The 14,172-nt window shown below is 36.4% G+C and overlaps 1 protein-coding gene and 1 long non-coding RNA gene across 2 annotated transcripts; both read left to right on the top strand.

Annotated features, from left to right (window-relative positions):
• The first annotated feature begins 272 nt into the window (after positions 1-272).
• On the top strand, positions 273-1,106 carry LOC134625710 (uncharacterized). The gene is made up of 3 exons (XR_010093751.1): positions 273-368; positions 665-724; positions 1,047-1,106. It is a non-coding gene; the product is annotated as an uncharacterized LOC134625710 (long non-coding RNA).
• A 283-nt stretch (positions 1,107-1,389) lies between these two features.
• Positions 1,390-12,663, top strand: LOC134625708 (mucin-2-like). Its single transcript, XM_063470961.1, has 10 exons — positions 1,390-1,498; positions 1,765-1,800; positions 2,061-2,093; positions 5,420-6,088; positions 7,949-7,966; positions 8,249-8,266; positions 8,614-8,711; positions 10,402-10,443; positions 10,639-10,686; positions 12,119-12,663. Exons 1-10 carry the CDS (start codon positions 1,390-1,392, stop codon positions 12,206-12,208), a joined length of 1,161 nt encoding a protein of 386 aa, XP_063327031.1. The 3' UTR covers positions 12,209-12,663.
• Positions 12,664-14,172: the final 1,509 nt, after the last annotated feature.

A 14,172-nucleotide genomic window follows, 5' to 3' on the forward strand; every position in this document is an offset into this window, starting at 1 on the left:
CAGCATCCTCAAAGACAACTGGTTTTCATAATGGCCTTCGTATGGCACATCAAATCCTACTTCTTCTCTCAACGACTTTCGAAATGGAAGTCGTTACAACACTGATCTAACCCTACAGCCTTAACATGTCATCAAGATGATGTTTAAAATGTGAACACGTGTGCATTTGCAAACCACTGGCCAGGGAAACAAGTTTTATGGGTTTTGTTTTGTTATTATTTATTATTATTTAAATATTTTTAAATCTTCTGTGTCTATGTGTCCATAGACACACCTTTCTCCTTTTTTTTATTTCACTGTAGTTTGCAAAGATCACAGAGGGCATCATGATGTCACACGGCTGTTATCTCTGCCTGTTGCTTTTAAGTGTGAGTGTTCTCTTTGCAGTTTTACTCAAATTGTTTTTATATAAGTGTTGTAAAATGTGCTCTTAGTGATCCGCTCATAATAGTTTCAAGAGGAGCTCGAATATTTTTAGATGTAATGTTTTGTTGATTACTGTAACTTCTGATTTTATTAAAAAGCTATGAGACCTAAAGTACTCATTTTTAATTTTTTGTGTAGACTGTCCTTCTTAAGTGTAGTTTATATAGTATTATACATGTTATGTTCATTATATGGTGGTAATTCTGTCCGTCTAATTCAACAACCTTTTGTCTACCAGGTAATCCTGATCGAGCCATCACAAGCAGGCTGTATGGAGCACTTCGAAAAAGAAGGATTGGTAAGAAAAAAAAAAAAAGTTCTTTTCCCTGATTATTTAATTTCTTAATAGGCCGATCTCTAATGCTGGGTGACAAGGCTGCTAAGATAAAAGGTAATATGAGGCATGATATAAATCAGATTTGGATGTTGGGATCAGGCTTTAGACAACCAGCAGCCCTCTAGGAGCCTCCAACCCCAGCAGATTTGTGTTCTAGCAGCCAGCATATGTGACACTCTTTGGACATGTTGCAGTTTTAGTTGTGATGATCACTGACTAATAATAAACAAATATATAACTAATGATGTCTTTTGCTTCTTTACCATCTCTCTGTACTTGGAAGCGAAAGGCATTAAGTACGCTCCCAAAGAATATTCCTGTCAAAATAATGAACAACCCCGAGGTAACTTTGTGAAACTTTGTTTAAAAACTAGAAAACTAGAAAATGTATTTAAATTTATGTTGCAGTGACTTATATTTGGTAAATGGTAAATGTGCCCTTGTTTCATTGCAGGACATCATTGTATGTAGTTTCATGAAACCCGAAGACTGTAAAAACGAAGAAGAAACCTGTTTTCTTCATGAGAATTGTTTTAAGGCAAGGAAACAAAAATCTCATCTCCTCCAAGTTTTGTTTGTTGTTTTCTACTCCTGGTCAGGTTAAACAAGGATTATATCTGATAAACATGTCGTTTGTTCTGCAGGGCTATAAACCGCCATGTAACAAGGATCAGAACATCAGTGTCCCTAACTTCCACTTCATGTGCTTGACAGATATAACCAAGCATCTACATGGTATCACCTCATTTTGATACTTGTCTAACATTCAGCTGTGGTTAGTTTAAAGACTTGCTGCTTGAATGTCTTTGTGAGAAGCAACACTGTGACACCGACTGTTGTAACGAGCTAAGACATTTTAGAAATTCAGAGAAAGTAAAGGAGCAGGTTTTTCTCAAACCGTAAAACATTCTGATGATGTTCTCAAATGTGGATCTCCTACAATAAACCTAAAATTAACTTCTGGTTCTTACTGCTAATGTTTTTCTTCTTTTTCACCAAAGATGAAACAAAGCCACCAGAAGTTTGTCAAGTGTACAGTAAGTACACACACACACACACACACACACACACACACACACACACACACACACACACACACACACTCTCACAAGACATTCAAAACAGCAAGAATTTGTGTGTGTGTGATGTGTATCCATGCTGCCATTGTGTCTGTCAGTGTGGATGTGTGTACAGGTACTGAAACCTACATCCACATTTTCTCTTGTTTTGTTTCGGTGTGCTGATTTTAAAATTCACAACTTTGCTTGTATTTTTCTTTCTTTTTTTTTTTGTTTAGAAAAATTATGTGGGGAAGATTCTGCCACCACAGGTAGGAAACACATTTTATTTATAGTTTTGTCATAGTTATACTTTTCTCATAGTTTTTACTGGAAAGCACTTTGGTCAAAGTTGATTTTAAAGTGCTCTATACTTAAAGTTGGATTGGACTGGATTGGATATTAATGCTGAAAGAGTGCATGTTTGTGTTTTGCTTCTATCTGATGTTAGGTCTTATAAATCACGCTGACTGCTGCACTACTGCTGTTCTCCGTCTTAAAATATACTCCAGCTCTTTTTGTGTAATTACTTTTGCATCTTATTTATTTCCCCACTTTCTTGAATCAGGCTTTCACTAAATATTTTTTTGCTACTTCATGCATTCTCTCTGACTTCCACGTTGTGGACAGACTGCTGTTCTTAGTTCAGCTTTTCAAGTAAATATCACTTTAAAGGTACAGGATAGAAGATATACAGATATACAGAGAGACGTTTTCTCAAAGGAGCCAGGACAATTTACTTTACAAAAACAAAAAACACCCAAATGACCCCCATATGGCCAAAAACTTTATATTTGACTTCATTAAACAAGAAATTTCTTTACACATCTAAAAGAGGACACACATACACGTACAGTGCTACTGACTGTTAGGTTGAAATTGTTAAATGTTGTCATTGTGTTACTTAAATTTGTAAGTCTTAGTTCAAACTATATGATCCTTTGTTTCTGAGTCCCTCCCCAGCCTGTTGAATGGTGGGGGAGGCTGTAGTGTTTTATTCACATCCTATGTGAAGGTTCTGTTTTCTTGTTTAGTAAACTTCCTGCCTTTATGACCCTTTTGGTGAGCAGGAGGTCACACAAACGCACCCCCAAACACAAACACACACACACATGCTCGCTCACACACACAGTGTTTTAACCTTTTGTGACCATTAGGGGGTTTTACAATGGGTGTTTGTGTAAACTGTGTGTAACAGAATATAAGGCTGCTGTGGGGTGATGGTTCTTCGAGGTGGTCTGAGACCGAGGGCAGAAGGGCTGCTCTGAGATCCTTCCCTTGCTAGCATGTGAAAAACCGGTTGAACTGTTCGTCTTGCTTCCTTGCTTCGTTAACAGGAATAAGTTTCAAAACCAGCGGGGCCTGTGGAAGCGCAGACCCAACACTGACATTTTACATTTTATTGCAAAAGACGAATATTTCACCTTTTTTTCAGTGCTTGACAGCTGCTGTTGTCTTTCTATTCTTTGCCCAAAAATGAGATTAAAAGCAGTCAGACTCCATCCAAGGACACACCTGAAGGTATATTCAAGAAAAAATGTTTAAAGAAACCTCCAAGGGTTTTTTTTTTTCGTAAAAAATTCTGACTTTAAAGAAGCTTTGAGTTTCACACATTGACAAAATACATATTTGAAATGAAATGAAATGAAATTTATTTTTTGGTCAACAACAACAACAACAGATTATAATTTTACATAAAAGTACTCAATCAAACAGTAACCGAAAAAGGAATAGGCTGAAGCCTTGTGGCTTATAATTATCCTATCCCTTACCCCCATACAAATAATCAAATCCTTAGCCAAGAAAATAAATGGCATTGATAAATAAGTTACATAACAGTTTAAAAAGAAATCAATGATAAATCAATAAATTAAATCAACACAAAATTATTCATCAAACCAAATTTCTATAACCTTGTGTGATACAAATGTTTTAATTCTTCCTGAAAAATGACAAAGAAAAACACATCTTCAGTTCATCATTAAGTCCATTCCATAATTTCACTCCCAAAACTGACACACATCTATACTTAACATTGGTTCTCACTTTAGGTATTTCAAACTTATAAGACCCACTCAAATCATATTTTCCATCTCTTAGTTGAAACATACTTAAAATACAAATTGGAACATTCTTTTTCATCACTCGATATATCATTTCTAAAGTTTTAGAATATATAATGTCCATGAATTTTAACATAGATGATCCTACAAAAAACTGGTTGGTGGACTCCCTATATCCAACTTTATTTATTATTCTAATAGCTCTTTTTTGCAGTTTAAATATTGAATCCAAATATGTTTTGTATGTGTTCCCCCATATTTCCGCACAATAGGTCATATAAGGCAAACAAAGGGAAGCATACAATAAATATAGGCAGTTCTTATTCAAAGAATCTCTTGTTTTATAAAGAATAGAAATAGACTTGGATAATTTCCGTTTCACATGTTCTATTTGGGGCTTCCAACAAAGTTTATCATCAATAATTACTCCTAAAAATTTTGTCACATATACTCTTTCAATTTCAACATTATTTAAATTCAATTTTACTTTAATATTACTTTTACTACCTCCAAATAACATACATTTTGTTTTACTTTCATTCAATGATAGTTTATTAAATACAAACCATCTATTTAACTTCATGAGTTCTGTTTCCACTGTTTTCAGTAATTTCTCTATGTCTTTTCCAGAGCAAAATAAGTTTGTATCATCAGCAAACATCACATATAAGTATCACTGGCTGTACAAATATCATCTATATAAAGTAAAAAATAACTTAGGTCCCAAAACAGATCCTTGCGGAACTCCACAAGTTACTTTTCTAAGTTTAGATTTCATGTTATTAATACTCACATATTGGAACCTATTATTCAAGTAACTATTTAACCAAAATTGTACAACACCTCTTAAACCATACCTTTCACACTTCTGTAAAAGTAAAGAATGATCTATCGTATCAAAGACTTTACGTAAATCAATGAACACACCTATTCCAAACTGTTTTTCATCCACAGCCATTGCAATATTTTCAATAAATTACATCACAGCTAGAGATGTTGAACGATTTCTTGATCATATTTGATCAAGAAATTTGATCATATTTACTAAGTATTATCTGTTCAGATTAACATTTCAATGACAATTCAAGTTTTGTAAGTAAGCTTTTCTTTGTTTTGTGCTAGAGAACACCAAACTGTTGTAAAATAGCTAAATAAACATTTTGTAACAGAAAGTTCTAGTTTTTTAAGGATCTGGTCTCTTCGAGTGGACAACAGTCATTTGTAAAACAGTGTCATGTTTTAAATGTACTGGTCAGTGTGCAGCCCTTCACAGAAGGGTCCTCTCTGTGATCCCTACAGACAGTTATAGAGGCAAATCCCAGGAGATCAGCAGGTTCTGTAGTACTTACACCAGCCTTTTAAATTACCCTTCTATTCAAACTAAATATAAGTAGTGATATTGAATTTTAAATAATTAATTTGGAAACAGTCTGGAATTTTCCCAAAAATGTAATTTTATGACCGCTAACATAATTAACACATGAAAAAAAAAATAGCTACAAACTCTTGTTTACTCAATCCACCACCACCAACAGCACCACCAAAAACTTCACCAACAACACCAACCATCGAAGCAACGCCATCAACACCACTGTCAACAACACCAACCATTGAAGCAACACCATCAACACCACTGCCAACAACACCAACGGCACTGCCAACAACGCCAACCATTGAAGCAACACCATCAACAGCACCAACCATTGAAGCAACACCATCAACACCACTGCCAACAACACCAACCATCGAAGCAACACCACTAACAGCACCAACCATTGAAGCAACACCATCAACAGCACCAGCCATCGAAGCAACACCATCAACAGCACCAGCCATCGAAGCAACACCATCAACAGCACCAGCCATCGAAGCAACACCATCAACAGCACCAACCATTGAAGCAACACCATCAACAGCACCAGCCATCGAAGCAACACCATCAACAGCACCAACCATTGAAGCAACACCATCAACAGCACCAGCCATCGAAGCAACACCATCAACAGCACCAGCCATCGAAGCAACACCATCAACACCACTGCCAACAGCACCAACCATCGAAGCAACACCCTCAACAGCACCAGCCATCGAAGCAATACCAACCATTGAAGCAACAACAAAAAACCCAAGCACAGCATCAACAACATCGTCAACAACAAGTACAACAGCAGCATCATCCCTGGTGAATTCACAGCTGAAGAGTTGTAAGTTATATTAATAGAACTTTATTTGATATGTCATGGAAAATATATTGTAATAGGTTATTTATTTGAACTAAAACTAAGTTTAACGATGATTCTGAAAAACTTTCCACATGGACGAGTAGAGAGTACAATCTGATAGGCCAGCCAGCTTTGGAGCAAGCTCATTACCACTGCTTGTATTCGGAGTCTCGATCTTCCAGTCACAATCCAAAGCTCATGACTGTAGGTGAGGGTAGGGACTTAGATTCGCTTTTGTGTTCAAGTCCCGGTCCAGGTTCTGGGTGCAAACTACACAGTGTTCATTAAGGCTATTTTCTTTTTAACAGACCTTGAAAAATAGTCAGTAATCACTGTTGGCCTCTGAGGTTTTGTTACAACTATTCATCTGCAGCATGTTTTGAACACTCCATTTTTGAAACCTTAACGGCAGCCCATCGGCTGACGGTTTGCCAGACGGCAAATATTTGAACGTGTCATAAAATAATCACTCTGAGGCTAATAAAGGTTTGAATAGGTATGAAACTGAGGATCAGGAATTATATTAGGAGTAATCCAAACCATGCAGCAGTATATTAATGACTAACCTCGTATTGTGGATAAATTATATCAGGTATTCTCCTGACTGAAGTTTGGTCCGTTTTCATCTTTTTTCTGTTATGTGATTGGGATCAGGGACCCGATGTTTTGTTTTGTTTTTTTCACTTTTATTGTGGGGGAAAAATTGTTCATCCTCCAGCATTACTGTGGTAATGTGTTTATATTATGCTATCCATAAGCTCGCTGGCATATAATGGTGGCTGGCTACAAAGCTAACTTCAGTAACCCTACAAACTTTACTGCTGTTTATTTTACTGTCTTTATGCATGTCTGAAGCGATAGCAGAGCTGTACATTTTAAATTTTCAAAAATCCCTCAGTAAGAACATGGTGTATCATCTTTAGATGGAAACTAACCATCTACCCTAACCCTAACTCCCTGCTAACTTCTAACTATGTTAAACTTCATAAATCCTGTTTTTAATGGATGCCTGAATGTTAAACTTTATTGTTACATCTAGTAGAGCAGCCACACTGATCATTTTATTGAAGATGAAATAAGTTAGACAGATTTAACTCATTTTTAACCCCGCAGTATTTGTTTGAGTTTGGGAGCTGAAGAGAAGTTTGGACCTGGAAACATCTAATGATGTGAAATGTTATAGGCAGAAATGATAATTAGTCTCCGGAGTGTCGGCCAGTGAGCACAGCGCCCACTAGAGAACTTCAAGCCACCCTCATGAAGTCTGTTCCTGATTTTGTGGTCAGAGACATTCACACCAGTGACCTGCTGGAGGTCATTTTGTAGCTCTGGCAGTGCTCATCTTGTTCTGCCTGGCACAAAGAAGCAGATACCTGCCCTGCTGATGAGTTAAGGATCTTCTCTGTCCCTGTCCAGCTCTTCTAGAGTAACAACCTATATCCTGGATTCTCTTCCATGCTCTTGAGATTGTGCTGGGACACAGCAAACCTTCTGACAATAACACGTATCCTGGATGAGATGGACTGCCTGTGCAACCTCTGTATCCATATCGCCTCATGCTACCAGCAGCCAAATGCAAAACTAGTGAACAAACAGTAAGAAAAGATGAGAAGGGAAAAGTGTCCCCCACATGTAAAACCATTATCTCTCATTGCTGCCCTTGTAGTGCACCTGTCGTTAATTTCATTAACACTAAAGCAGATGAAACTGATCAACATCCCCCCCTCTGGTACTTACAACTGAGCAGATCAGTGACCTACAAGTTTAACTGACTTGATGCTGTACTCTGATTTAAAAACTGTTCCTTGCGGTTGTACTCATAGTCTTTCTTTTCTCCCATAGGTTCACAGGAAGAAATATGTAAGTTTTTTTTAATATACTTTTGATACTGAAATTAAGAGTTACTTTAATTTGCAGTTGTACTTGTATAGTTTTAGTTTAGATTTTTTTGTTTATTAATATTTATTTTAGTGTTTATTTGGGTTGATACAATTATATATATTAACAAGACTGAATTGTAATGATATTTAACATTCTATAACAAGCTATGTACTGAAAGAAACAAACCGCAATACTCTCGACACACATTTAGTTTGCATGTTCTGTATGATGTTCTCATACAGTCTTTCCTTTTTTTCATAGGTTCTGAAAAAGAAACAGGTAAGCTTGTGTTATTTGTTTATTTATTCTTTGCTTCAGTAAAATGTATATTGACAAGTTTGTTGTAGTACCGAACACTCCAAAAGAGCCCAAGTCCCCATTTTCTTTTTCAGGTTCCAACAACTGATAAAACAAATACAGAATTTAACATCATTGTTTTAAAACAACCATATAGCATGTACGATATTTATTAAATGTGTGAATCTTACAGATTGGCCACACTATAGAAAACAAAACAAAAAAATTAATAGTTCATGCACTTTAAAAACTTTATTCATGCATAAATATGTGTTATTAAGGGAGTGTTACTTAGAAAATTAATACATGTTCAACCTCTTCTTAAACAGGAAATGACATCCAAAAGATTGTAATAGGATTTCTTATCATGACGAACATCATCGTCCCCATGGCTATTTATCTGTACATGCGTAACCAGATTCAACAGGTGAGTGGGAGCGCAGATGTGAATGTTGCTTAATGCAGGGATGTAAGGATGTTCAACTACACATTTAATTTAATTTAATACCATAAAGCAGGACAGCAAATACTGATATAAATAAATAAATAAATAAATGTGTAAAATTCCAGATAAAAGAGGGTAATTTAAATTTACCAACAATTCCTGTTAACACCCCCCCCCCCCCCCCCCCAAAAAAAAAAACAAAAAAACAAAACAAAACAAAAAACCACTGAAAAACAAAATGATTGAAGACTCCGGTTAGAGTCTTTGCCAGACTGATTCTGGGCCCTGGGCCGTGTGTGTGATACATGTGGCTTAAAGAATACAAGAGTGTAGCAGCATGTACCCAGACATATATGGGCTCACATTGTGGTCATAAATATTTTGTACTTGTAAATCACAATGTGTAGTTGTGGACTGAGTACTTTGTAAACCAAAATATCTGAAAATTTAATGTTTGTGATGGATGAGAATTTATGAGTTTGTAAAAAAATATTTACACAAGTTACAAATATTTTTGTTGAGGTCTGGCTACAGATACAAAGCAAAAAAACTATGTGTAAAACACTGCTCTCAAGGCTGTGTGTGACTTTCAACTTGCAGTTATGAAGTTTGGCCCGGTTCCTTTCAGCTGATTGCTCAATGTCATGTCACAAATTTAACAATCCAATCAGAGAACAGATGGGTGGGCTTTACTTAGCCTCAGGCCCTTGAAGGGTAAATGCCCTTTCATGTGCCAGTGTTTTCCTTCATCACCACGAAGGAAAACATTTTGTGCGTGTCTGAGTTCGGTAAATTTTTTGTGTCACAGGTTTATGTGTTTATACAGACCCAGAGCCTTTTCAACTGCTCTACGGACTTCAGGGGGAAAGCAGTGTTGTGGAAACGACAGACTCCTCACTAGTCTGGATAGTTACAAAGCTTTCTTCATTATGAATGAGCGATACATGTTTTATTGAACATTTGAATATAATACAACACAAATTCTTGTAGAGGATATAAAGTCACAGAGGTACATGTTTTGAAACGACAAGGAGCAGGCGCATCTAGTACACGAAGAGCTGCTGCAAAAAAAATGACAGCGGCCAGCGCAACAAATTTTGGATCCTTCGCTCTTGGTTAGCGATGAGTGCAGCGCATGCCGCATCTGTTGTAAAAGGGCCTTTATGCTGCACCGTGTGACTCACAGCAAAGGTCCCGGGTCAGCCCTGACTTTGTGTTAACATAATACTAAAGTAATAATGGCATTTCTGACTGGTATAGCACAACTTTATCTTTCCAACAGCTACCGAAGGTTAAGGGACCTAGCTTGTATGAGCCTCATGGGATATTCATATAGAGATCCTCCAGCTTCAAACTGTATCACCCTTCCAGGACCTGAAGCTCAGTAAAGCTGAGTAAGCCAAACCCATCCGATTTCTAATTGGATTGTTAAATTTGTGGTTGTCATGACAAAGACCAATCGGCTGAAACGAATTCGTACTTGCAAGTTGAAAGTCACACGCAAGCGTGGGAACTTGAGAGTTTTACACGTAGATTTTTTTATTTGTATCAGTTTCTGTGAGAACATGAGTATGACAGAGTATGTGTTAAACCTTTTATGTAATAGCACAAATTTGTCACATTGATGAGGAAATGAACGTTGACTATGGCTTCTGTTTCATTTCTGCTTCAGATTCCAAACTTGAGGGAAGAAGTAAGAATGACAGAGATACAGGTATTTTTGTAGAATGTGGATGCTAACTCACTGTAACTGAAGCACAGAGGATTAGGATACAACTAAATTTGCAGTTATTTGATAGTCTTACAGAAGTGATTTGTCTATTTCTTAACATTTGTGGAGAGTCCATTTTGTGTTAAACCCTGGTCAGGGTGTTTTTGCTTTAACAGTATTATTTTCTTCTCTTTTTAGCAAAACACATTTCCCAGGGATGTTGAAGAGGGTTCCATTTTATTAACGGTAATTTTTACTGTACTACTACTACTTTCATAAACGGTGCCTTTAAAAGACTTAATGTTTCAAACATGTGGTTTCCTTGACTGATGAGACCAGACAAGACCCGAATGGAAACACAGCCTTGACTGATTTGATATTTGTTCCCACTAAGTGTGCTTTTTTTTTTTTTTGTCACCAGAGGTCCAGCTGTAACTACAAAAATCTATTTTTCCAACAACTGTAGGTTAAAAAAAAAAAAAACTGGGTCTGCTTATGTGCTCGATACTGGACTTCTCTCTGCTGGGAAGAAACGCACAGATCACTGGGTTAAGTTTCCTTTGTGAGGAGCTGATTAAAAAAACGATGAAAGTTAGACAAAAGTAGCATTTTCTTATTTTTTGTGACTAACAATTTCATGTTGAAAAATAATCTACCTGTTTTATTTTGCATTACTGTGAAATTCAGTAATACACCATTCAGAAATTATCACCAGCTGACTTTTGCAAGTTTTTTTTTTATTGTGTCTGTTCAAATATGGGTCTCTGCAGGAGTCCCCAAATTTCCACAACATCTTTGCCTACGATGTGAAAAAAGATTTAGGCCACATGACACAACACAGATATTTTGTTTGATGCATGTCTTTTGGATGTCTTTTTTTTTTTTTCATATTTTCAACTAGCAAGCACGCAGACATTTTTTTAATGTACCGGTCCCAAATTACAGATCCAGGTTTATTTTGATGGCAAGAAAGGCCACTGAAAATGTCAGTATGTAGTATGTAAAGTATGTGTGATATTTAAAGCTAAAATTCTACAGAATTTGAGACGAATGACTCTCTACCAGTTTGGTCAAGAAGAGGGTTCAAATATCCAGCCAAGACGGTTCTTGGCTATGGAAAGCACCTGGTTTATGTGGCTAAAGGACATTTACATTAATATTAATAGGGGTGGTTGATCTATATATTGGAGCATGCATGTATAATTCTGACACAGTGTGGATTAGAGAAAGTCCAAAATAAATTCAAACTTGTGCACCAAATACTTGTTTTCATAAAGTTATAAAAGATGCTTTTATAACAGTCCAAAGAAGTCACGATGTGAAAAATGACTTTCAACACAGTCATTTTGTTTGAAGCATGTCTTTTGGACTTTTTATTTTAAATGTACTTTCACTTACTGACTACCTCTATTTCTATTGTATTGTCTGATACATGGAGGTCTAAGCAAGAAAACTACTCAGGTTTTGGGAAAAGATCACAGTTGAAATACACAGCCCAGGATGCTCCATTTGAAAGCTTACCCAAAGATATGGACTACTCAGTCAGATCTTTGGGACTGATAAGAGCTGACTACAGTCACTCTGCCACAGAAACCTCCATTAAAAATGATCAGCCAGGCACACACTTGACTTGGTAATGCACAGACTAAATGCTTTTCTCTTTCTCTTTGTCATACAGACGCCCGAGAGTTCCATCATCATAAATTCACCTGAAACCACCATAATTCAAAGCCCTTGCCCAAATAGAACACACCATTTGAAGTTCTGAGCTGCTGAGAATCTGGATAAATCTGGATACGAGGATCTGCCTTACACAGCTTCGTAACAGTCCAGGTGAAGTAAAGGTAGTCTGTGAATGCCTCTGCGCCCAAAGGTGGATAAGCTTCCAATGTGAAGACGAGTGAGACCAAACAAGCCGCAGCATGCCTGTTCATGTAACTGCTCTGCATTCGCACATCAAGATGGTTTTCTGTCCGCCTCATGCAAAAAGTTTTACTGCTGTGCTGGTTTTAAGTGACCAAGGTCTTGCCAGAAGAAGTGCACTGCAGAAAGTCCGTTTTAACACAAGCAATAACGAGTTGGTTTTTGGTCATATTTAGAATAATTTTAAACACAAAGACCCAGATTATGCATGTAGTCAGTGAACATAAATATATGTGTGTGTGTGTGTGTGTGTGTGTGTGTGTGTGTGTGTGTGTGTGTGTGTGTGTGTGTGTGTGTGTGTGTGTGTGTGTGTGTGTGTGTGTGTTAAAGCGTTCAACTGTGCAAAAAAGAAAAAAAGTTACGTTTTTATGGCTAATGGACTAATTGCCTATGTTCATGTGTGCATATTTGGGAAAAGGTTTGGTGGCTTTTTTTCTATTCCTTGTATGTATTAAGTATGTTGTGATAAAACTTCAGCTGAAAAGCAAAAAGGTGCCTAAAAAAAATTGAATATTATTATTTTTTTATTGCACAATGCACATTAAGCTAAGCCACCATAAGAAAATTGAACTTTTACCTTTTTTCCAAATTAAAGCAAGCTGTGCTAGCTTTACCCCTAAAATGTGATCTTATCTGTTAACAGTTGTTCTAGATAAGTACAGTCTTCACACATGCATTTGTGTTTGTGTTTCATGGAAGTATAAATAGAAAATTCCCTACCACAATGCTTTTATTATTTTCATAAATCACTGCAAAAACAAACACATGTGAAAAAAGCTGTCTTCTCTGCACTTTCTCATTTTCATACTGTCACGTTATTTCACTCTTATATATGTGTAATTATCCCAAAATAACATCTTGTCTGTCCCTCACATATGAAAGACTGTAGACATGGTTCTGTGTTTTCAGTGTTTGGCTTTTGATGCATTTGTGGAATATATTTTAGTTTTTGTTTATGTAAAAAATTATATTTTTATATATTTTTTAAGCCAACAAGCTTATTTATTGTGTTTGTAATAGAGACCGAGTAGGAGTATTTTTTTTTTTTTTTTTTTTTTTGAATGTGTAGATGTGAGTTTAGACAAGCATCTATGATTCCCATACATACTCCTTGGTGTGGAACAAAAATGTCCAGACTGAAAAGAGAAAAATGTAAGCAGATAATAGAGTCATTGGTTGGCACAACTGTTAGAAAAGACCCGGTGAACATATCTGAGCACAGGAGCCAGACTTGTAAAGTGTATAAAAGCTATATTTAAAACCAACAAATAAGAAATGAATAAAAAAGAAAAATCAAACAAAAATATTTCTTTAAAACAGTCACATTAAGCAATCATCTACACAGTTTTACCATCTGCATGTCACATTTTCATTTGACTGTACTGGACTCTTTGACAAACTGGTTTTGTCTGTTTGGCACCAATTCGTTTGAAGGTGACGTGTATAGGTGTATATATGTCTGACATACAAAATATATATAACTTTGCTCCATTATAATACCAGCGTTGGATACTGGGAGTACCCGCTTGTGGAAGGAAGATATTGTGGCAATATTTCATGTTAACAGGAGCCTGAGCAGCTGAGCTAATGCTGACCTCTGCTTGTCTACTTCAGTCCTTGTTTTTGGTATTGTCTGTATTTTGTATAATATGAAACAAATATATACATTTGCCGGATAAAAACACTGTGTTGAATTGCTGAGGTAAATATACAGTTTGTTTTCATGGTATTTGTGGAAGAACGCTCCAGCGAAATGTTAATGTAAATTAACCTACAATGTATCCCTATCCCAGTGTTCCCAGGTCATCT

This window comes from Pelmatolapia mariae, linkage group LG4, assembly GCF_036321145.2.
Source record: "Pelmatolapia mariae isolate MD_Pm_ZW linkage group LG4, Pm_UMD_F_2, whole genome shotgun sequence".
NCBI classification, from domain to species: domain Eukaryota; kingdom Metazoa; phylum Chordata; class Actinopteri; order Cichliformes; family Cichlidae; genus Pelmatolapia; species Pelmatolapia mariae.